The sequence below is a fragment of the Cucurbita pepo genome, chromosome 13 (assembly GCF_057944985.1).
Source record: "Cucurbita pepo subsp. pepo isolate OVF chromosome 13, ASM5794498v1, whole genome shotgun sequence".
Lineage (NCBI taxonomy): Eukaryota > Viridiplantae > Streptophyta > Magnoliopsida > Cucurbitales > Cucurbitaceae > Cucurbita > Cucurbita pepo.
This window is the reverse complement of record NC_141810.1, coordinates 2640279-2660845: the sequence shown is the minus strand read 5'-3', so window position 1 is coordinate 2660845 and position 20567 is coordinate 2640279. Positions and strand designations below refer to the sequence as shown.

Sequence of the window (20567 nt, the reverse complement as noted above, 5' to 3'; positions counted from 1 at the left end):
GTCAAGTTCACGATTAGAGGTACTCCTAATCGTTTTTGCCTAGCAATATACACATATCATTCATGGTTCACGTCATCAATAGAGATGACAGTAAAATACTAATCATGGATACCTAATCATGCTTTTGAAGGGAATGAACCATTCATATAATAGAAATATTAGATCCTAATTTGTAAGAATAAGAATAAAGTATGTAAATTAACCACGAATATTAAAATCGTGGATATGAAGTTTCTTCAATGTATTTCAACCAAACGAAACTTCATTTTTCCACGAGATATAGAACTTTCTCCACAAGATATTCTCGACTATAACTTGAATAGTGACAACATCTTCCTAGCTAACTTGAATAGTGACAACATATTTTCAGCTATTTAGAACCCAATAGTTATATTGGACTTTAATAAAATCTTTATCAAATTTTAAATAATATATTTGAATATATAAAATATCGAAGATATCTTATATACATTAATTATTAGTCAACTACAATAAATATATATTTCTCATTTTATATTTAATATAATTAATATATTAAATATTAATTTCAACTTTTTTTTATTTTATAAATTAAATATATTTTTCTTCTTTTATACATAACATATATATAATATATTGAATATTAATATGAACATTTAGAAGGTTTCTTTCAACTAAATCGATCATTTTAATATTACTATGAGCAAGAAGGAGACCTTATCGACCTACAAATTATGAGCCATGAATAAAAAAATTATTTAATTAATCAATTTTCATTCATGCACTCTTATACATGGTAGGATAAATTGTGTCAAATGATGTAATTATTACGAGCATTCACAAGTTATTCGTAATTGGGTCAAAAGTTTGTTTACCCTTGTAATAACATTTTATACCTAATGAACAATTTGGTCATGATCTAACCATAAACTATGCTTCTCTTGAGTCAATGACAGGTGTTTCATGGTTAAAATCCCAAAATCAGTACTTAGAGAACTACTAATTTACTTACCCTATATGTGAAGTAACGATTTACATGTGATGAAATTATGTTTCAAACTTCTTATTTAGTCGTCGCCAACTGATAGGTTTTTTGAATTGGCAACAAAAACCACTCACCCATGTGAGCGAAGCACACACTCGTAGACAATAGTTTATAACTCACTCAAAATTAAGATTGATTCATTTATGATCATCCATGAAATATTAATTTTATCTATTACCAGATTTATAAGGAGAGATTAAATATTTTGTGGTTCAACCTTATATAAACTCACCTCACATGTCTCCAATTAGTATACCTAGCTGAATTCATATGCTATAGATCTTTTGGGTTATTACTGGAACATAATCTTTTTTTATTATTATTAAATCATTAATCATCAGATTTTATAACATAAATTCCAAGAAAACAACTGTACCCGCTGTTTCCTACCATCTGCAACCCGATTCTGGCGAGCGAGCATCCAACTTCATTCCCCGTCTTCGACTCTCTCAATTTTTTACCTCAATGGATCGTTTCGTGATTCCTTCTATAAATATGTAGTTCTCATTGAACAAAATCAACGAGTCAAGATGAAACACTTTCAACTTCAAGAACAATTCCCACATGAATCATTACAAACCCATCTCTCCAATCTTTCCCTAAACTTAGTACCCCGTCTGCTGCCATTCCAAGTTGAAATCTGGCCTATGGTTATATCATTGCTTTGGTACAAATACTTAATCGTCATCAGCAAAAGGGAAGGATTGACACAACTATGGCTTACGAGTTACAAACTACAATGAGTAGTTAAGGAGCTATATATGTTCTCTTTCATGAAACTGTCACTACGGTTACTAGCATCGGAGTTCCTTTGCCTTTCTATCCACCACAACCTCCCCTGCTTTTCTTTTCTTCACTTCACCCACAACTCTCTTCACATAAGCAATGTAGCCATCCACATCGAATTTCCTCTTGCACCCAGCGAAGTTCATGTATCGTATCTTCCCAAATATGGGTCGCTCTTTCCAGCCCTTGAAACACCAAACATTGCAAAGGGAAAAGAATATAAAATCAAATATATGTTTCTCGTGTTCAAACTGAATATAAAATATATGTTGGTTATGTTAGAAATCACGAGTCTCCACAATGGTACATGGCTTTGCTTTTGGTTTCCCCGAAAAGCCTCGTACCAATGGAGATCTGTTCCTTACTTATAAACCCATAATCAACCCCTTAATTAGCCGACATGGGTCTCCACTCCCCAGAATCCTCGACAGGTTATATATAAGATGAGAAACAAAATTCTTGATTTCAGTGAAGCTGGGGTTGCTCAAGGAGAACAAGAAGAATGTGCAAGAAAATAATGAAGAAGAGTAGCTGATAAAATATAAACAGTGATGATAAACCTGGTCGTGAACGCCACAGATCGACCACATGCACCCGACGTATCCATTTGGATCCCTCCCATCAATTTCATACTGCACGCCGCGTTCTTGATTAGCAATTTTCACCACTTCAATAGAAGCACATAAAAGTGTAGACTGGAAACAATATACCTTGTCATTCAAGTATATGCAAATTTCCAGGGCTTCCTCAGGTCCTCTTGTCCACTCCAAAATCTTTTTGGCCCAGTACATCCTGTGCATGAATTTCACTATATGACATTCCAGGACTTCGGGAGCACAAAATTATCATCAAGGAACAAAGAAAGAGGAAAACAGAACAATAATGTTTCAAGCAGAGCATATAGCAGAGAGGTAAAAGGTAAACAATGCGTGTCATTGACTGGAAAATTCATTAATACTTGCCTCATAAAACCATGCATCTTTCCATGGAAGACCATCTCCAACTGAGAAGCATTCCAGAGCTGAAAAATGTTATGCCAAATGTGAGTTTTTTAACAGCAAAAATTGAAAAGAAAAGAAAATAATCTAATCAGTTCATATACTAACTGGGTCAGCAGTCTGCGCCTTCTCCAGTTGCTCCCTCCTGAAAATTCAACAGCAACTGCATAATTTCAAAACCAGTTACAATTGAATATTAGCACCAAGGCTCACCTACGTGTAAACATGTTCTCGCTTATCGGAAGCGTGATCCATCAAGGTTTTACGTGCCCATTCCCAAGCCCCGAGCAGTGAATCATAGTTCGGTTGGTAGTAGCAGTAATTATCAGCAAGTTCCCTTCTAACAATCAACTCCTCGAGAAACATATCAACGGCCTTATAAATGATGCAAAAGAGAAAACACAGAACGAATCATACAAAATATCAATTTTTTGAAACAGATTCACAAAAGAAACATTTTCAAGAAGGAGCTAACAGTGATATGAACATATACTTCCAAGCTCACACCGCCACCATAGTATTGCATTAAATGATAAAAATGGATCGACCAAACCCTTTTCTTTGCATTACCTGTGGATTGAGTTTACGAACATTACGAGCTTCTAAGGCACAGCGTTGTGCGGATATTTGACCAAAATGCAAATATGGGGAGAGGCCAGAGAGCCCCCTAGGTTTCAATGGATTGTTTCTATCTATTGCATAGCTCTTCAACCTCTTAGTCAAAAACCCATCTTTCCTGCCCATCAATACTTCCATTGCAGCCTTTTCCCCTGGTTTACACCATTCAATTTCAGGAACATCTGCTCCTTTCCTGGTAACAGGGAAATGTCAACTTAAATAAACTTTAAGCAATATAAATCAAAAGAAAACAATGCTCTAACCTCATGTTATCATCAATAAGTCTGTCCCAATCAATAAACTTATGAGTGGAAGGCCATTTTCTAGTTGGTATAAGCAGAGCAGGGAAGTCAATAAGGTATTCCGGGAGCTTTTTATTTATCTTGCCCCTTAAAGTTTTTGCACTATACTCCAATTTCTCAGACGCAATCCAAATGGGTACCACATTGTGTGCATCAACTTCATGAACTTTAACTGATTCATCTACCCTCTTACAAATTTCCTCTTTACACTTTCGAACTTCTCGTAACGGCGAGAAGTCTGTAACCAGTAGTGAAGCCTCACATTCTCTAATGAAATTTGGTATAGTATGTTCAGCTTCCCCCTTAAGAATGCCAACCCTGAAAATTATTAGTCATAGTGATACAAACTTGAAGCAATCAAAGATAAAGCTCTTCTGATTGCACCTCCAATGGCGCATGGCAACTTATCTTGCTAGCAGATTATCGAAATCTCAAAGAAATTAAAGATACAAAACCAGAAATCATGGTGATTTGTAAAGCATCGACAATCGCACAAATGTATTTCAGGAATTTAAACTAAATCAACAAATTAGGTCTTCCCAGGTTCTCTAAAACGGGATAATGATGAACATTTACGGCAAATTAACTCACCTGGAACAAGAAGAAAGGGATTTGAAGTGTTTCTTCGAGATCATACTGAAGTTGTTGCAGACCTCTAAGCATAAACCCTAACTGCCGAGATTTTGCCCCCAAAAATTGATCGAACAAATTGAAGGCAACAGCAACAGGAACTTTGGCTCTGTTGGCTTCATCAACGGCGTGCATCAACGCCCAATTGTCTTTCACCCTTTGATCCCTAAACATCCAATAAACCACCGGACCCACAGGTCGATCGAGAGAACCCGTTACATCTTTCAAAACCCGAATCCGACCCGATTGAACAGAGTTTGAGGGGGTTGAGGCCATAATGGTACGATTTAGGAACAGGCAAGGGAACTGGAAGAGTAGTCCGAGTCGCCGGTAGTTTGGTCGGAAAAACGCAGCGGTGGCGCGGCGGAGAGAGAGTTGGGCCAGGGTGCAGAAATTTGGAACCTGCGAGCGGTCATCGGTGCCCAGCAAAGAGGAGGAAATTGGAGGGAAATTGAGGAATGAAAGTTGTGGTTTTAAATGATAAAACGTGGAGTTTTTATTAAGCGACACGTGTCTGGTGGACGTTTTTATAGTTGTTTCATTTTCGAATCAGAATCCGCAAGAAAATAAATTATTTCCGTGTAAAATTACAGTTTTATCCTTCTACTTAAGTCTTTATATGAAATTTAAAAATAAATAAAATAAAATAAAAAATGTCGGTCAGTGTCAAAATGTTAACCTTAAACCTTAAAAAATATTGCAATTTTTAATATTCTATTTCATTCCAATATATATATATATATTATAGCTTTTTTATTATTATTATTATTATTTTATTTTATAAACTTTAGCAAAGTTATTCATAGGATAAAACTTATTTTAAAGTAAAACTTTATTGTATTAAAATTAATAAGATTATAAAGATTTTTATACTAAAATTCGTAGACGAATTAGCCGAAATTGATAGGAAGGTAACATTATAATTTAAGTTTAAAATTCAATTTAACAAAATTGAAAGTTTATAATTTAATTCAACCCAACTCAAAATATTTAGGTTAAAATATTTTTTTTTTATAGAGAAACTAAAGATGGTTCCGTTTGAAATTTATGATATCTTTGAATTTTTTTTATTAAATTATGGCGAAGTAAAGAATCAAATTATCTAATAATATTTTATTCACTGAACTATACTTAATCATACAGAATTAACCATACTATATTTAAATTTAAAAATAAAAAAGTGTTCTAAATTCAATTTCTTATAAAAGTTTGTACGTGATGCTTGTTGTAATTTGTGATTGTGGTGTTAGTTCTTACTTTTTGTGAATTTAAACGACACAATAAATTGACAAGCAACTAGATATAGAAGCACGAATTGACGTTCACTAATGTTTTTTTGCTCAACATGTGAAGATTTTTTCTGATACACAACTAGGGTTAGACCACACTTCTCTGATACCAATTGATATCGACACAAACCTCCACATATATTTCAAATTAATATGATATTGACATTTTTTGACATTATTCATACTAACAAAGAAACTAACGTGAGACTTTGTTTGCACTCTTTAGGCATTGAGCGACGCTCGTGGGCTTGGTCATCCAATCTTGCAAGCGCACCCTTCCGTTTCGGGTTTCTTGGGCCGTTCGGGAATGTCGGCCCATATCCACACCTATAACAACATCTTTGCATTATTAAGAGAGTGAAACATAGATTCTATCTATTTCCCCATAATGGAGGTGGTATTGAGAACTTTGACCTTGTTATAAAGCATATGTCCTTCAATCAATAATCAAAGGAACTTTAATAGTCCTAACAACCCTCTGTTCATCTAATCAACTTTTAACCTTTTCTAAAGATGGTCCCTTTAGTTTTCTTTGTCGTTTGATTCCGACTCAAATTTATTCTTTCTTTATAACGAGTTAATGAAGTAAGTATTATTTCTCGAGAAAATATAATAAACTAAGAGTTACCACGATCAATGTTGCGAGATTTCAAAATACTATAAGGTTTTTATAAAGTTGATCGTTATTTAGTCGAACTTGGTGAGATGCTGTTCAACAAGTTTGAAGGTTGTGTTTTGGTTTCGTCTAGTCAATAATAACTTTGTTACTTTGAAATAGTAGTAAGTAGAAACTATTATTTTATAAATCATTTAAGTTTATTTAAATTATTATTTTATAATTAAAAAAAAAAACAAAACAAAAATAGCCTCATTTATTGTAGATAGCAAGATATTTGATTTTTTTAAAAAAATATTTCGTTGGATTATATTTTCAGTAAATTTGTGTTTGAATGACCAAAAAGTAGTTTTAAACTAGTTAATTATTCTTCTCAAATGAAGGGTAGTTTGGTCATTTTATTTTATTTTTTTCTCTCATTATTATATTTCGATTCTGTTAAATATTATATTATATTTTTATTTCTACTTATAATTTATTAGAATGTTTTAAAAATTTTAATAAAATTTATCATTGAGAATTTCGACATGATTCCAGTGTAACAGTTCAAGCTCACTGTGAGTAAATATCATCAAATTTGGTTCATTATGTATCATCGTTAGCCTTACTATTTTAAAACGTATCTATTAAGGATAAGTTTTCATATCATTCGTTCTCCTCTCTAACCCATCTACGATCTTGCTCCCGTAAACTCAATCTCTAATAGACGCGTTTAAAAATATTGGCTAAAAAATGAAATACAAAAACATGAAACATAGGGTAATTAAGAGAGAGAGAGAAAAAAAGTATGATTAAGAAAACATTGGAAGGGGGAAAAGATTCTTTCGTATAAAGGAGAGGCTGTCGTCCAATACTAATCATTATATAATATTTTTATATATTTTTTAAATAACTTTTCTTAATAAATAAATAAAAAAAAAAGGAAAAAAGTGAGCTGGTGAGCAGTCAACGTTAGAGTGAGGTTTGCCGACAATTATTTGTCTGTCCACTAAAATCAGTAATTACAACCCTAAACCTAAAACATTATATTATTACTTTTTTTACTTCACAGTAAAAATGAATTTTAATAGTAATATTCACACCATTTTATTAGTTTTCATCTTTAAATTAATTTTTTTTTAAATCTTGGTATTAAAAAATAGAGTTTTATAAGCTTAAATTAAAAAAAATAATAATAATTAAAAAAATAAAGGATTGTTGGTTTAGAAAAAGAGATTGAAATTGGTTGATGAGTAGCCATTGTCAAATGACTCAAATTCTGTGTTTTGCTGTGACTCAAAGCATCAAAAATAATATTATTTACATTTTTATTTAATTTAGTGGATAAATTATTTCCCTTATGTCCTAAGCATAGGGCATTAGGCCCTAAACATGATTAGCCCTAATAATGCAATTCTTGAACTCAAATTAGAAAGCATCCATTTTTAATCCCATTTGAGTTTTGTATGGTAGTGACCAAATTGAGATACTTTCACGTGTTCAACAAACTACAGTATGACGTTTGAATAAATTAAAAGTACATGAATGAATTGACACTCTGAATATTATTAAGAACTTCAAACGTAAGGATGAAGTTGTTGATGATATTTAGCCTTCAATTACTATATATATCATATTTGACCATGGATCATAGGCTAACATCGTATTTCCTGTTTCCATTTATTGCTCTCTATTTGATTCTATAAATAATTATATATAAAGAACTTTCACCACCATCGTTTAGGTGGGGTGATTTTAGCAAATATTCTCAGAAATAATCTTATATTGGGCAACCTCCTGAAATTTTTAGCATGTGAGTAAAGACAAGATATGCTGAAGAAACTTGTGTTGGTATGTGGAGATAATATGGTCGTATGATGTAAGGGATGTAGAGAAATGTCAAGGTCATCGAGTATTAATAGGTAACGTGGTCATGTTGCAGGAGACGCAAGTGAATGTTAAGCGACCCATGTTGCAGATGATGTAGAAAAATGTCGAGATCATAAGGTGCTAGTAGATAACGTGCGCATGAAAAGAAACCGTCAAGAATTGAGGACTTGAGAATGTTAAAAGGCTTTGATTTGATGGCAAAACGCTTCCCTCTCATCCTTTTTCCCTCTGGTTTTTGTCTAAGCTTCGAAAATGACTTCCACTGCTTGATTACAATGGTGGGTCTCCACTGTCTTTCACAAATACACACAAAAAAAAAGGGACAATTTTGGACTCAGCTTCTAAAAGTATCAACACAATCACTCCCCAAGTGCTTCTCCAGCTAAAAAGCTTCCTCCTTTGCTTTTTCTCTGCCTTCCCTGCCCGTGCTACAGCCTCTCCCCCGTTCGCCTCGGCAACGATACCGCCTCGGCAAATGCCAGAATGTTCAACTTAGATATGAACAAGATATGGCTACTCTAAGGTCGAATGCGTTTCGAGGAATACAAAAGTGAATCTCATATGAACAACACTGTTGGTTCCACCCCTACATCCCCCAAAAATAGTGAAAAGAATTCAATAAATCCTAGGAGTCTAAAAAAAAGTAAGTATGGAAAATGGTTACACCGAGGAGGAATCGGCGAAAACTTGATTAAGCATATGATCGTCGTCGCCGTTGGGTAGGGAGAATAGCTGGGCATCCTTGTCTTCGTCGGTGGAAAAGTCCCTACGGTCGAGCTTGGAATGAGCCGAAATGAATATCAACTTGTGTGCCATGTCCATAGCAGCAGGGCTTTGGTGAGTATGAGAATGAGAAGACACCCATCTCAACAAAGACCAGTTGCATTTGAAGCCACAGGAAGTGGCATGAAGGAATATGAGGCGCACTGCAACCTTGCCCAATGACTTGAATTCTGTAAGGTAAGTTTCCCAAACAAGCCTACTGCTTTGTGGATTAGCCACTCTCATCTTCCCACTTACAGGGTCTCTTTCCTTCATTTGTACAGCTCTTGCATATACTGGATCAAGCCCTTCTGTCCTCCATTTCATTAGCTCCATCAATGCAATGTGAGCTTCCTCCCTCGACACGAGTCGAGTTATGAGCTTATCGACGTCCTTCTCTTGATCCGGGCTCAGGCATTTGAATGGTGGCAGGTACTTCCCGCTCCTCTCCCTTATCAAATACAACGGATCGAGTATAAACGACGCCGCCCATGCCGGGTGGTAGTTCTTTTTGAACCTCTTTTCAATCACTTTCTCAACACCCCCTTCACCAATCTCATACTTTGAACACCAATCTTTCACTTTCCCCCTCAGCTCATCCCACAATCCAAGGCATTGCCCAACCAGTGGCCTCTCTGTCTCTATCTCAGCAGCCATTTCTCTGACCAATTTAACCAAACTATGAACTGCCTCCAATTCATTCCAAAACCCCACATTCCCAATCAACTCTCCCACTTCTTTACCAATTGGGTCCTCCATGGAACCATTTTTCCATGCCTCATCCAGCACAACCAGCTGCAGAGCTCGAGAGTAGCTCAGAATGTCTTCCATTAATGTGAAGACAGCCCCAAATTTGAGGTTGTCGTGGTCTCGGGGTGGCACTCGGAGCAAAGCCGCATGCCCGTATTCTTGCAGCTGAAATTTATGGAAGGAATTACGAACCTGTGACTTGTAGTTAACGAAATTAGCAAGCTTTATGCAATTCTCTGTCGTTGTCTTGAACAATGGGAGCTGTTTGCTGAAATCCTTAACTAAACTGGAAAATCCCTGGAACTGACATGAGAGATTAACCATCCAGTTGTGTTGATTCTCCAAATTCTTCAGCGCTTTAGCCTTGAATTTGTCTGCTACGATCCCTACACACTGTTGAACGACATTGCCACTGATATCAGCGATGGTTTCCAAGAAGATTTCTTGAGCGTACGAGGAAGGAACAGAGCCAGTGACGAATACAGCTCGCCGGTACAAGCTTGTACCATTTGGGAGATTCACGGTGAGATTTACAAGCTTGTCGATTCCGACAAGGGCGTAGTTTTTGTCGTTCCACCCATCGGAGGCGAGCTGGAAAAACATGGCGTCTCGAATTTTAACTTCGGACTCTGTTTTAGCTTCCTCGAATTTGGAATTCAGTCGCGAAATTCTAAACTCCCGGCGAGGAATTGTGGGTATTCCAACTTGATTGAGAAAAGCCTTGAATTTGGGATGTTCGAGGCTTGAAAATGAGACAGAGCCGCCGGATTCGAACACCCAATCGGTGAGAAATTCAAGTGCGGAGTCAATCTGGGTCTTGCTCAGCGTTGGCCCAGGTGAAGTTTTTGGACTCTTCAGCTTCTTTACACTGTCCTCCAACATAGCCAGAGCCCCTAAATCCTCCTTCCCTCCAGATAACATCAAATGCGGCTGCTGAGCCAACAGAGCCCCACCTCCGCCACCGCCGCCAGAGAATCGCGAGGGATCCACAATTGCAAGAGGTGGGACTTGGTATGAAGACCCTCCTACTCCACCTGCAGCGGCGGCGGAGGAGGTTCGTTTGCGGTTGTTATGGTGAAGAGGAGGCGGAGAAGTGGAATTGGGCGTTAGATACGAGGAAGGGGAAACAGAGGAAATGGGTTTAGGGAGGGAGTTGAAATTGGGGCAAGTGCCGCGTTTGAGATGCTCGGAGGCGGTCCGAGATGGGTTTGAGGCGGAGAAAACGGCGTCGCATAAGGAGCACCGGAGTTTAACAGCCTTGGGCAAACCAGTGTCAGTGGAGTGGACGAGAACAGGTTCGAGGTGTGCCCAATACCAAGCCCCTTTACCCTTTATAGCCTTCGTCCGTACCGTCACCAGTCCTTCATATCGCTTGTGTACGGCTTTCGCAGCCACCTCATCCGCAGAGGAACTCCCAGACTCCACTGCCGGAGCCGCCGGAGCCGCCGGCGATGTAGACGCCATTGCCACCCAACAAAAAAAGCTTCAAACTTTCAAAAATCAACTCTGTTTCTCTGTCACGATCTAGACTTCATTCATTCCCCCCCCCCCCCCCCCCCCCCCCCTCCGACGCCGCCTCTGTATTTCCCGGCGAGTTTCCATGGCGGAAGCCGCCGATCCGGGGGTTTTGAGAAAGAGGGTGAATCTCAATTTTTGATTGATAATAATAAATTTTCAAAATGTTTTGAGACGAAATTCCAGAGGAAAATAATACTCCGAGGAAGAGAAATAAGAAGACCGAGACGATAAAAGAGCTCTATTTAAAACCTCACGCGTCAACGCGCAGACCAATGCGCGTGGAGAAACAACGCAGTGAAAGGAAAACTCTCCCATCAGCAATTACAGCATCTCAACCTCACGTACGAGAACACTGTATAAGTGTCATACTCACCAATCTCTCCTGATTGGAGAGTGTACTCCACGCGCTTCACTGGGTTTCGTTATTTTAGGCACTCCATTCATGTTTTCTTAATTAAAAAAAATAATAATAAATAATAATAATAATAATAACATTTTATTTTCTTTTATATTGTTGTTGTGGGTCTCGTGGGGTAGGGCTTCCTTTGTCCGTTTCTTCCTTTTTCATTTCTTTTATAAATATTTGTTTCATTTTTTTAATTATAATAAAGTCATAATTTGATCCTTTATTTTATTTATTAAAAAAAAAAGAATTTTGGAAATGATTTCTTTTAATAAAGTCATAAAATTTCTCCAATTTCATTTTTCCTTTTTCTTATTTTTTAATAAATCGGAAATTAAATATTTAACGTTAAAATTAGCATTATTCGTTTAAAAAATTAATGGTATATTATTAAAACAAATTAGAAGTATATTATTGGTATTATGATATTAAAAAAATGTGTCAAATCAAATAAAAGTTGTATATAAAATCCTACAAATATGATGACGTTACAATTTCTCATCCAATTATTATTTTAAAATAATTATTTATATATTATTTAAAAGTAGAAATATAAGACTTTTTATACGAACTTATACTTTTTTGGTATAAACACTAATTTTGACAAAATGAAATATAACTAAAATAGCAATGAGATCTTTTATGATGAAAATAGCAACATTTATTGAGGATACCTTATTGCCACGTGAGTTGCACGTGGCTTTCAAATTACTTTTTAATAAAATAACTTTAAACTTATTTATTATATTATTTAAAAATTTGCATTTTTTTTTTAATTATATTGTTCACCGAAAATACCAACTAAAAAACTGAGTTGGCTCATAAGTTGACATTTTGCCCGACCAACCAAAAATTAGGGTTATAACCCAACTGATATTAGTAAAAAGTTGACGAGATTTTACTTATTAGTGTAACATGTATGGTAAATAAGTAGAATTTTATTAAATAATTTAATAAAAAAATAAGTTGATTATCCAACTCAATCCGATCTGAAAAATATAGGGTTGGGTTGAGTTGGGTTGGATTGTGAACTCTATTTGGATTGCACGATTCACTAATACAACCAACCTAACCTAAAATTTTGGGTCGTGGTATTCTGACGCCCAATAAATAAATAAATAAAATAGATTAATATTTTTTTGAAAGTTCTAATATATTAAGATTGGGTAGTGAAATAAGAGGAAGGAAATGACTATATTACCCTTAAAAGTGGGACATAAAAAAGATGATTATGTAGAAGAAACAAGAAAGCAAAATGAAATAGAAAAATGGTAATAGGTAGATTTAGAACTAATCTTTGGTAGGATGTCTAAAATGGTACTTTCATAATTATCTTCTCTCTTTTTTCAAGTAAAAAATATTAATTGTTTATAAAAAACATAGGCTCCTAAATGGAATTGCATAAATATAAACAATGGTAGATTAGCCTTTAATTATTCTACCAAACAAAAAGTGTTTTAGATAATAATCACGATTAGACAACACCATTAACTTATAATACCATATAAATATAAATCTTTAAATAATTAAAAAAAAAAAGAATAATCCGATAACTAAACCTAACTCAACCCAACTTGAAAATAGAGGGTCAGATTGAGTTGGGTTAGCAACTCGAACCTAACCCAACCCAACTCGGGAATAGAGGGTCAGATTGAGTTGGGTTATGAACTATGTTCGAGTTGCTGTAGTCACCTATCCAACTAATTTAAAATTTCGGGTTCGTCGTTGAATAAGGGCGGTTAAATGGAGAAGGTGGAAGGTGGGAGTTAAGTAGGAGCCCTAATTGTAATCCACCTGCCTTTGTTGGCTGAAAATTGGAAGGCATTAAGGCATTAAGGCAGATAGATAGGACACTTTTTTTCCCCTAAATTGACTCCTCATTAACAAATCCCAACCATTAGAGACAGATTTATTTATAATACTCTTAAATATTTCACTTTTTAGTTACAAATAATAAATAAAAACTACTTTAACCTAGTTTTTGTAATTTTATTATTAGAATGGCTATTGACGATTTTGCCCCCACGAGGTTGGGCCGACATTTTAAACTGGGCTTTAACAACACTCATTCGGCCCATTAGATCAAGCAGACGTAGACCCATAAGCTCCATGGACCGAAGAAGCCCATTCTTCTTCTTTTTTTATTTTTTTACAAGAACTAAAAAATTATTTCTGCCAGCTGTCACAGTAAAAATGCCTGTATATTATTCTTGATTTCAATAATATTAAATTAAAAAATAGACCAACTTCGAGGTTAAAAACAGGTACACGGATCCACTTAAATTGGATTGGGAAAATCTGTTGGACCAACTTGAAATTTCTGTTTAGTTGGGTTGATGACCCGAGTAACATGGATAGAGTTCACAACCGAGCCCAACCCAACTTTTTATTTTCGAGTTCGATTGTCGGGTTATTTTTTTTAATTATTGAAAAAATTATACTTATACTGTACATGTTAAATTAATCATGGTCTCGGCCCATTATGATGGTTCTTAATTGGGCTTCTCTCTGTTATTGGGCTCCGATTCAATAAAAGAAGTAGGGCCCATTACCGTACATGTCGACTAGATTACCAAAGAGAAAGACACGTGTACGGCAATGATGAAGTAGCTGACATTATCCATGATAGCCTATAGGTAGAAATGCCGTAAAAAGTTCGGCAAATGATTAAAATAAGAGAATCATCTTTTATAAATCCGGTTTCTTTTATTTATTAATGTGAGGGGGTAATAATCATAGGATAAATAAATAAATAAAAAATAAATTAAGGGGAATATTGGCCATCCACTAGTTTATTTACCGCGCGGTTACAATCCCACGTCATAATTGCAACTTCCTACTTGAACAAGTGGATACCATTTTTAAGTAAGGATTATGATGATATGCGAGAGTATGCTTATATTTTGGTCGCTAATTTCTTTTAAGATTAAAAAAAAAATGACTTTTTTACCTTATCTATTATTTTTATTACATAAAATAAAAAATTAAATCTATTATTGACAATACTTGATTACTGTTGCCCTAATACATTTTATGTCGGGTTAGCGTGGCCCAACTTAAAAAGGAAAAGCCCAACAGGTTAAAAAAGAATGTAAAACCAATCAAAATAAATATATATTATAAACGCCTACCGTGGGGTTCGAAACCACGACCACAAGGTTAAGAGCCTTGCGCTCGACCAACTGAGCTAGACGGGCCCACACATAATGTACAACCATTTTTAATTAATAATCTAATTAGTGTCATTAATTGCAAAAAAGAATGAACGCCCACCGTGGGGTTCGAACCCACGACCACAAGGTTAAGAGCCTTGCGCTCTACCAACTGAGCTAGACGGGCTGGTTGATATGATAAATAAAATTTATTATTTATTTATTATCTAAGCAAGTATTATTTAATATTATTTAAATATTGACAATTGAAAATTTTATTGACTAATTCAAAATTTAGGTAGTCACTATTTCCATAATTACATATGCATTCAAATGAATTTAACTTATTAAAAAAAAAAAAAAATCACTACTTTTTTAATATTAATTAGGTAAAATGATTTAATTAAATAATAATAGTCACTAAGCTTTTATCACTCCATCAGTTGCAGTTGCTAGAATGTATTGCCCAAGTTTGCGAATTTATGCAATCTGCTCTGTCCCGTTGAGCGACGACTCAGATGAACGCAAAGCACGTAAATTCAAGAACTGCATCCAATTTTGATGCTCGCTTCCGAGCTAAAAATCTTCTTGAACAAACCTGTAAATGTAAAGCAGGCAACTCAGATTCATGCCCAAATTCTATTCAATGGGCTTCGAAATCTCGAGTCTTGCTTGGTCCGTCAAATTACTTGTTCTGAGTTCTCTTGCGCCAGAATCGTATCCCGTTATCTCCAACGGATCCTTCGTCATTCGCAAAACCCAGATTCCTTCTCATGGGGCTGCGCCGTTCGGTTCTTTTCCCAGAACGGCCAATTCATGGAAGCAATCTCCCATTTTGTTCAGATGCAGAGATTGGGACTGCATCCGAGCACCTTTGCTGTATCCTCGACTTTGAGAGCTTGCGGTAGGATTACCTGTAAGTTTAGTGGGAGCTCTGTTCATGCTCAGGTATATAAATTGGGGTTTTGTCGCTGTGTTTATGTGCAAACTGCCCTTGTGGATTTTTACTCAAAATTGGGTGATATGGGTTTTGCTCGGAAGGTGTTTGATGATATGACTGAGAAAAATGTGGTTTCGTGGAATTCAATCTTGTCTGGTTATGTGAAAATTGGAAACTTAGATGACGCTCAGAAAGTGTTCGATGAAATGCCTGTGAAGGATGTCATATCTTGGAATTCAATGTTGACGGGATTCGCCAATTCTGGCAATATGGATCGAGCGTCGTGCTTATTTCAACAACTGGGGGAAAGAAGTTCCGCTTCTTGGAATGCAATGATCAGTGGTTACGTGAACTGTGGAGACATGAAGTCTGCAAGAAACATGTTTGATGAAATGCCTAACAGAAATAATGTTTCCTGGATAACATTGATTGCTGGGTATTCGAAGCTTGGGGAGGTTGGTTCTGCTTGTGAGCTCTTTAATAATATGGGTGAGAAAGAGATTCTCTCTTATAACGCCATGATTGCTTGCTATTCACAAAATGGCATGCCTAACGAAGCATTGAAGTTATTCAACCAAATGCTTCAACCCCATGTGAATATCCAACCCGATGAGATGACTTTTGCTAGCATTATATCTGCTTGTACTCAGCTGGGAAATCTGAATTATGGTGCTTGGATTGAATCGTACATGGAAAAACTTGGGATTGAATTAGATGACCATTTGGCAACTGCATTAGTCGATTTTTATGCGAAATCCGGGAACATCGAAAGGGCCTTTGAACTGTTCAATGATCTGAAAAAGAAGGATTTAGTCTCTTATTCAGCTATGATCTTTGGATGTGGTATAAACGGTAAAGCATTTGAAGCAATCAGGTTATTCGAAGAGATGCTAAGTGTAAACATCTGCCCAAATCTTGTGACATATGCCGGGCTTCTTACGTCATATAACCATGCCGGTTTAGTCGATGAAGGTTACGTTTGTTTCTTGTCCATGAAGGACCATGGACTTGAGCCACTGGCTGATCATTATGGAATCATGGTGGATCTGTTGGGCAGGGCAGGGCGGTTAGAAGAAGCGCATGAGCTTATACAAAGCATGCCAGTGCAGCCAAATGCTGGTGTCTGGGGAGCTTTGCTTCATGCTTGCAGGTTACATAACAATGTTGAGCTCGGGGAGATCGCAGCTCGAAATTGCTCGAAGTTGGTGACCGATACAACCGGATATCGGTCTCTTCTAGCCAACATATACTCTTCTGTGGAGAGGTGGGATGATGCTAAGAGGCTGAGAAAAGCCATGGGTAATAAAGTATTTGCCAAGATATCTGGGTGTAGCTGGATGGAGCAATCTGAAATCTGAACATCTAAAAGTTTGAATCTTGAACACAAATTTTTAATTTACACGCTTTATAGTATAAGTTCACATATATAAGTTCGCTAAATTTTGACTTTAGGCATGCAGGAATGTGGAAATAGAGTTTAGGTGTAAAATATTCTGTGATATCGTTCATGGGTTGGGAGAGAAACTAAATATTTTTTATAAGGCATTGGCTGGGGAGAGAACTAAACATTTTTTACAACGGCATGAAAATCCCTCCCTAGCATACCTTTTAAAATTTTTGAGAGAATCTGTGATGGCGAACATTGGTTAGGGAGGACAACACAAACCACCGGGTGTGGAAACCTTCCTCTAGCAGACGCATTTTAAATCCTTGAGGGGAAGCCCGAAACGGAAAGTCCAAAGAGGACAATATTTGCTAGTGGTGGATCGGGGCCGTTACAAATAGTATACAGTAGCAACCTTAAATTAAGTGGAAAATTTCGGGTCGTTTTAGTTGGTATCAAAGCCAGACACCGGACGATGTGCTACAAATAGTATACAGTAGCGACCTTAAACTAAGTTGAAAATTTCGGGTCGTTTCAGTTGGTATCAGAGCCTAACACTGGACGATGTACCAACCTTCTCGCTGTTCTTTGAAGGGGGTAGACACGGAGCGGTGTGCCAGTAAGGACGACGATGTGCCAACCTTCTCGCTGTTCCCCAAAGGGGGTAGACACGAGGCGGTGTGCGAGCAAATGGGGGTGGATTTGGGGGCGGTCCCACATCCATTGGAGGAAGGAAAGAGTGTGAGCAAGGACGCTGGACTCCTAAAGAGGTGGATTGTGATGTCCCACATTGGTTGTGAGGAGAACAAACCACCATTTATAAGGGCGTGGAAACCTTCCCTTAGCATAAGCTTTTTAAATTAAACTAGTATACAGTAACGACTTTAAATTAAGTTGAAAATTTGTGTAAACATGCGTCATACAATTTATTATTATTTTTTATAAGATTACGTTATATAGATGTATAATTTAAAAGGTACTAAATTGCATTATTATGATATATCGCTATCACGTAAAGATTCATTATTTTAATTCAAAGTAAAAAAAAAAAAAAAAAAAAAAGGAATTTTCACTATCCTTCTCTCTATGTTTAATAGCAATAATACACATTCCTTGAATAATAGATTATTTTATAATAGATTTAAATACTCATAAAAATGTATTTAATTAAAGTCAAATATGCAATAATAATAATAGTAATAATTCGTTCATGTATAAAGAACCATTGTATTTTCTAACGTTCACACGTTAAATTCAAAAAAGAAAAGATTTTTTTTTAATACGAATATGACGGCACGGTCGGCTAGGTGAGGGGTCCACCTGGATGGTTAGATTAGACGTTAAGTAAACGACGGCGTTTCGGACCAAAAACAAAACCCCGCGGATGAAGGCAACTTTCATGTAACTCCCATTTGTCTCAGAACTGTCAACTACTTCCGCTTTCCCTTCCCGCAAACTTCAACTTCCACTCCCCCTTCGCCTCACAAACCCACCGGAACCAGTTACACCGCCGCGATTAATGTCGACCAGCAGTTTCCGTCGGAGAATTCCTGCTATTTCTCGTCTCACTAACAAGTCGTGCCGGAATCTCTCTCCGTCTCCCCACCGGAAAACTCCCCCGATGAATCGCGCTCCTTCTCTGTCCTCCAAGTTATCCAGATGCTCATCGGATCCCCAGTTTTGGACCGCCGCCGCCGCCAGTGGAGATGATCGGAATATGACGTCTGAAAAGGAAGGGGAAGAGGTTATTATTTTCCGTCCTCATACGTTTTCGGAAGCCTTTGCTTCATCCCCTCTGTTGATTCCTTCCCCCGCTCAAATCGTCGAGGTTAGGGTTCCGAATCTTACTGTTCAAGATTTTTTCTAATTACCTAATTTATCAGTCTCCGCGGAAAGAAATTCTTCATCAATTTCAATTGATTTCAATTGATTTCAATTGATTTCCAATTACGAATCCGTGAACTCTGCTTTTGATCAAATAGCCAGAAAAGGAGGAATAGATAATGCGTCATTGTTAATCTTACTCTTCGTGTTCGGTTTGTTTATTTCATTCTTCGACATTAATTCCTGAGATACATAACCTTTCTTCCTGTCTAAGTAATCATCTGATCTTGCCTTTTCTGCTCTGTAATCGTGTGTTCGGATCAATGATTGATCGGCTGCTTAGGGCTTTTCTGAAATTAGCTTCATAAATCCATTGTTTATTGAGTCAATTTTAGCATAGAAAAACACAGAGATTGAAGCGCGATTCTGCAATGCAGGGCTACAAGAAAGACGCCAAGGTAGTGATCAATGTGACTGTTGAAGGGAGCCCTGGGCCAGTACGAGCCATGGTTAAACTCGGATCCAGCGTGGAGGAGACGATCAAGCTTGTTGTTGCTAAATATAGTGAAGAAGGAAGGACTCCAAAACTTGAACGAGATTCAGCATCTTCCTATGAATTGCATCACTCATATTTCAGCCTCCGGAGTATGTCAAATTTTGTTCACTTTCAATTCATTGGAAATCTCTTACACTCTCCTGAGAAACCCCATTGAGTGGCAGTCTGAAGTTGATCCAATGTGTACTAAACGCTTCTGTTTTCTCCTCTGCCCAGGTCTTGACAGGGCAGAAATAATTGGAGAAATTGGTAGCAGAAGCTTCTATCTTCGAACCAGCAATAGCTCTCATGCCAAAAATGGCGGAGAATCAGCTGGCTGCACTCAAGAGATTACCAAAGAAACCATAATTGCTTCACCAATTCCTCCTGGGTTCTTGCTTTCTAGCTTCATTGCAAGGAAAATGGGCAAAATTGTAAGAAGAACAAGAAGGCTCTGGAACTTCATAATCTGCGTGAAATGAGTCTAACCCCAAGAATTAGACATGTTTCTGAAGAGTAACACAGAATATTAAATATGTCACTCTTTTCTGTATTGTATCCTCTCTTTTTTTTCTTGTCCACCAAACCCTTAGATTTATAGGAGGGGAAGCCTAAAACATCTTCAAAATAAACTGTACATAGTATATAGCATATTATTCTTATTTATAGACATTGTACTGTTGCAAGATTGTAATGGTATATAGAAAGTGAGTTCTATACCAAACCTTTTATTCACATTCTTTCAGCAAATTTTGTAATTGTTGGCCCGGGTCCATTTGGGAGAGGTTTCCAACCAATACTAGATCTTACAATCCATTTCCATAGGGGCTCAACCATTTGTAACTGCTCAATCCACTGCAAATATTATCCACTTTGTCCAGTTATCAACCTTACGATTTTAAAACCCTAGTGAGATGTTTTTGTTTTCACACCCTCATAAAAAAAAATGTTTCGTTTTCCTATCCAATTGATGTGACATCTAATTGATGATATAAAATAGGTAAGATTCGAACTTATGATCTTTTGGTATATATTTCAGCAAGTTAGAGCTATACTCAGATATTGGTCATTTTGTAACTATCCAACTTTTTCAAAATATGCATATTCTCTAAGTATATATAATGAACTTGTAAAATATGGACGTAATACACGTTCTTACCCATAAAG

At 36.6% G+C, this 20567-nt stretch overlaps 4 protein-coding genes and 2 non-coding genes across 7 annotated transcripts; 2 read left to right on the top strand and 4 right to left on the bottom strand.

Annotated features, from left to right (window-relative positions):
• Positions 1–1549: 1549 nt before the first annotated feature.
• Positions 1550–4803, bottom strand: PHR1 (photolyase 1). 2 transcript variants are annotated; one of them, XM_023695883.2, is made up of 9 exons: positions 4320–4803; positions 3690–4030; positions 3379–3619; positions 3026–3183; positions 2917–2953; positions 2773–2831; positions 2521–2602; positions 2371–2442; positions 1550–1995 (listed from the first exon to the last, which is right to left on the bottom strand). In XM_023695883.2, the coding sequence occupies exons 1-9, from the start codon at positions 4632–4634 to the stop codon at positions 1819–1821; spliced, it is 1482 nt and encodes a 493-aa protein (XP_023551651.1). In that variant the 5' UTR covers positions 4635–4803; the 3' UTR covers positions 1550–1818. The 2 variants fall into 2 exon arrangements, with proteins under 2 accessions (XP_023551651.1, XP_023551650.1); XM_023695882.2 differs by having other exon boundaries at positions 3690–4046; positions 4320–4511.
• A 3496-nt stretch (positions 4804–8299) lies between these two features.
• On the bottom strand, positions 8300–11369 carry LOC111808617 (uncharacterized). Its single transcript, XM_087129483.1, has one exon. It carries the CDS (start codon positions 11106–11108, stop codon positions 8793–8795), a length of 2316 nt encoding a protein of 771 aa, XP_086985609.1. The 5' UTR covers positions 11109–11369; the 3' UTR covers positions 8300–8792.
• A 3320-nt stretch (positions 11370–14689) lies between these two features.
• Positions 14690–14762, bottom strand: TRNAK-CUU (transfer RNA lysine (anticodon CUU)). The gene has a single exon. It is a non-coding gene; the product is annotated as a tRNA-Lys (tRNA).
• A 69-nt stretch (positions 14763–14831) lies between these two features.
• TRNAK-CUU (transfer RNA lysine (anticodon CUU)) lies at positions 14832–14904 on the bottom strand. The gene has a single exon. It is a non-coding gene; the product is annotated as a tRNA-Lys (tRNA).
• Positions 14905–15158: 254 nt separating this feature from the next.
• Positions 15159–17056, top strand: LOC111808268 (Tetratricopeptide repeat (TPR)-like superfamily protein). The gene has a single exon (XM_023694149.2). It carries the CDS (start codon positions 15279–15281, stop codon positions 17013–17015), a length of 1737 nt encoding a protein of 578 aa, XP_023549917.1. The 5' UTR covers positions 15159–15278; the 3' UTR covers positions 17016–17056.
• A 1373-nt stretch (positions 17057–18429) lies between these two features.
• LOC111809050 (PPR containing protein) lies at positions 18430–20124 on the top strand. The gene is made up of 3 exons (XM_023695377.2): positions 18430–18869; positions 19303–19510; positions 19638–20124. Exons 1-3 carry the CDS (start codon positions 18561–18563, stop codon positions 19880–19882), a joined length of 762 nt encoding a protein of 253 aa, XP_023551145.1. The 5' UTR covers positions 18430–18560; the 3' UTR covers positions 19883–20124.
• Positions 20125–20567: the final 443 nt, after the last annotated feature.

Coding starts and splice junctions, on each gene's coding strand:
- LOC111808268 (XM_023694149.2), top strand. CDS start 15,279: ATGCTCGCTTCCGAGCTAAAAATCTTCTTGAACAAACCTGTAAATGTA.
- PHR1 (XM_023695883.2), bottom strand. CDS start 4,634: ATGGCCTCAACCCCCTCAAACTCTGTTCAATCGGGTCGGATTCGGGTT. Junction 4,031..4,319: donor TCCCTTTCTTCTTGTTCCAG/GTGAGTTAATTT, acceptor GGCATTCTTAAG/GGGGAAGCTGAACATACTAT. Junction 3,620..3,689: donor CTTATTGATGATAACATGAG/GTTAGAGCATTG, acceptor CCCTGTTACCAG/GAAAGGAGCAGATGTTCCTG.
- LOC111808617 (XM_087129483.1), bottom strand. CDS start 11,108: ATGGCGTCTACATCGCCGGCGGCTCCGGCGGCTCCGGCAGTGGAGTCT.
- LOC111809050 (XM_023695377.2), top strand. CDS start 18,561: ATGTCGACCAGCAGTTTCCGTCGGAGAATTCCTGCTATTTCTCGTCTC. Junction 18,870..19,302: donor CCCCCGCTCAAATCGTCGAG/GTTAGGGTTCCG, acceptor TCTGCAATGCAG/GGCTACAAGAAAGACGCCAA. Junction 19,511..19,637: donor CTCATATTTCAGCCTCCGGA/GTATGTCAAATT, acceptor TCCTCTGCCCAG/GTCTTGACAGGGCAGAAATA.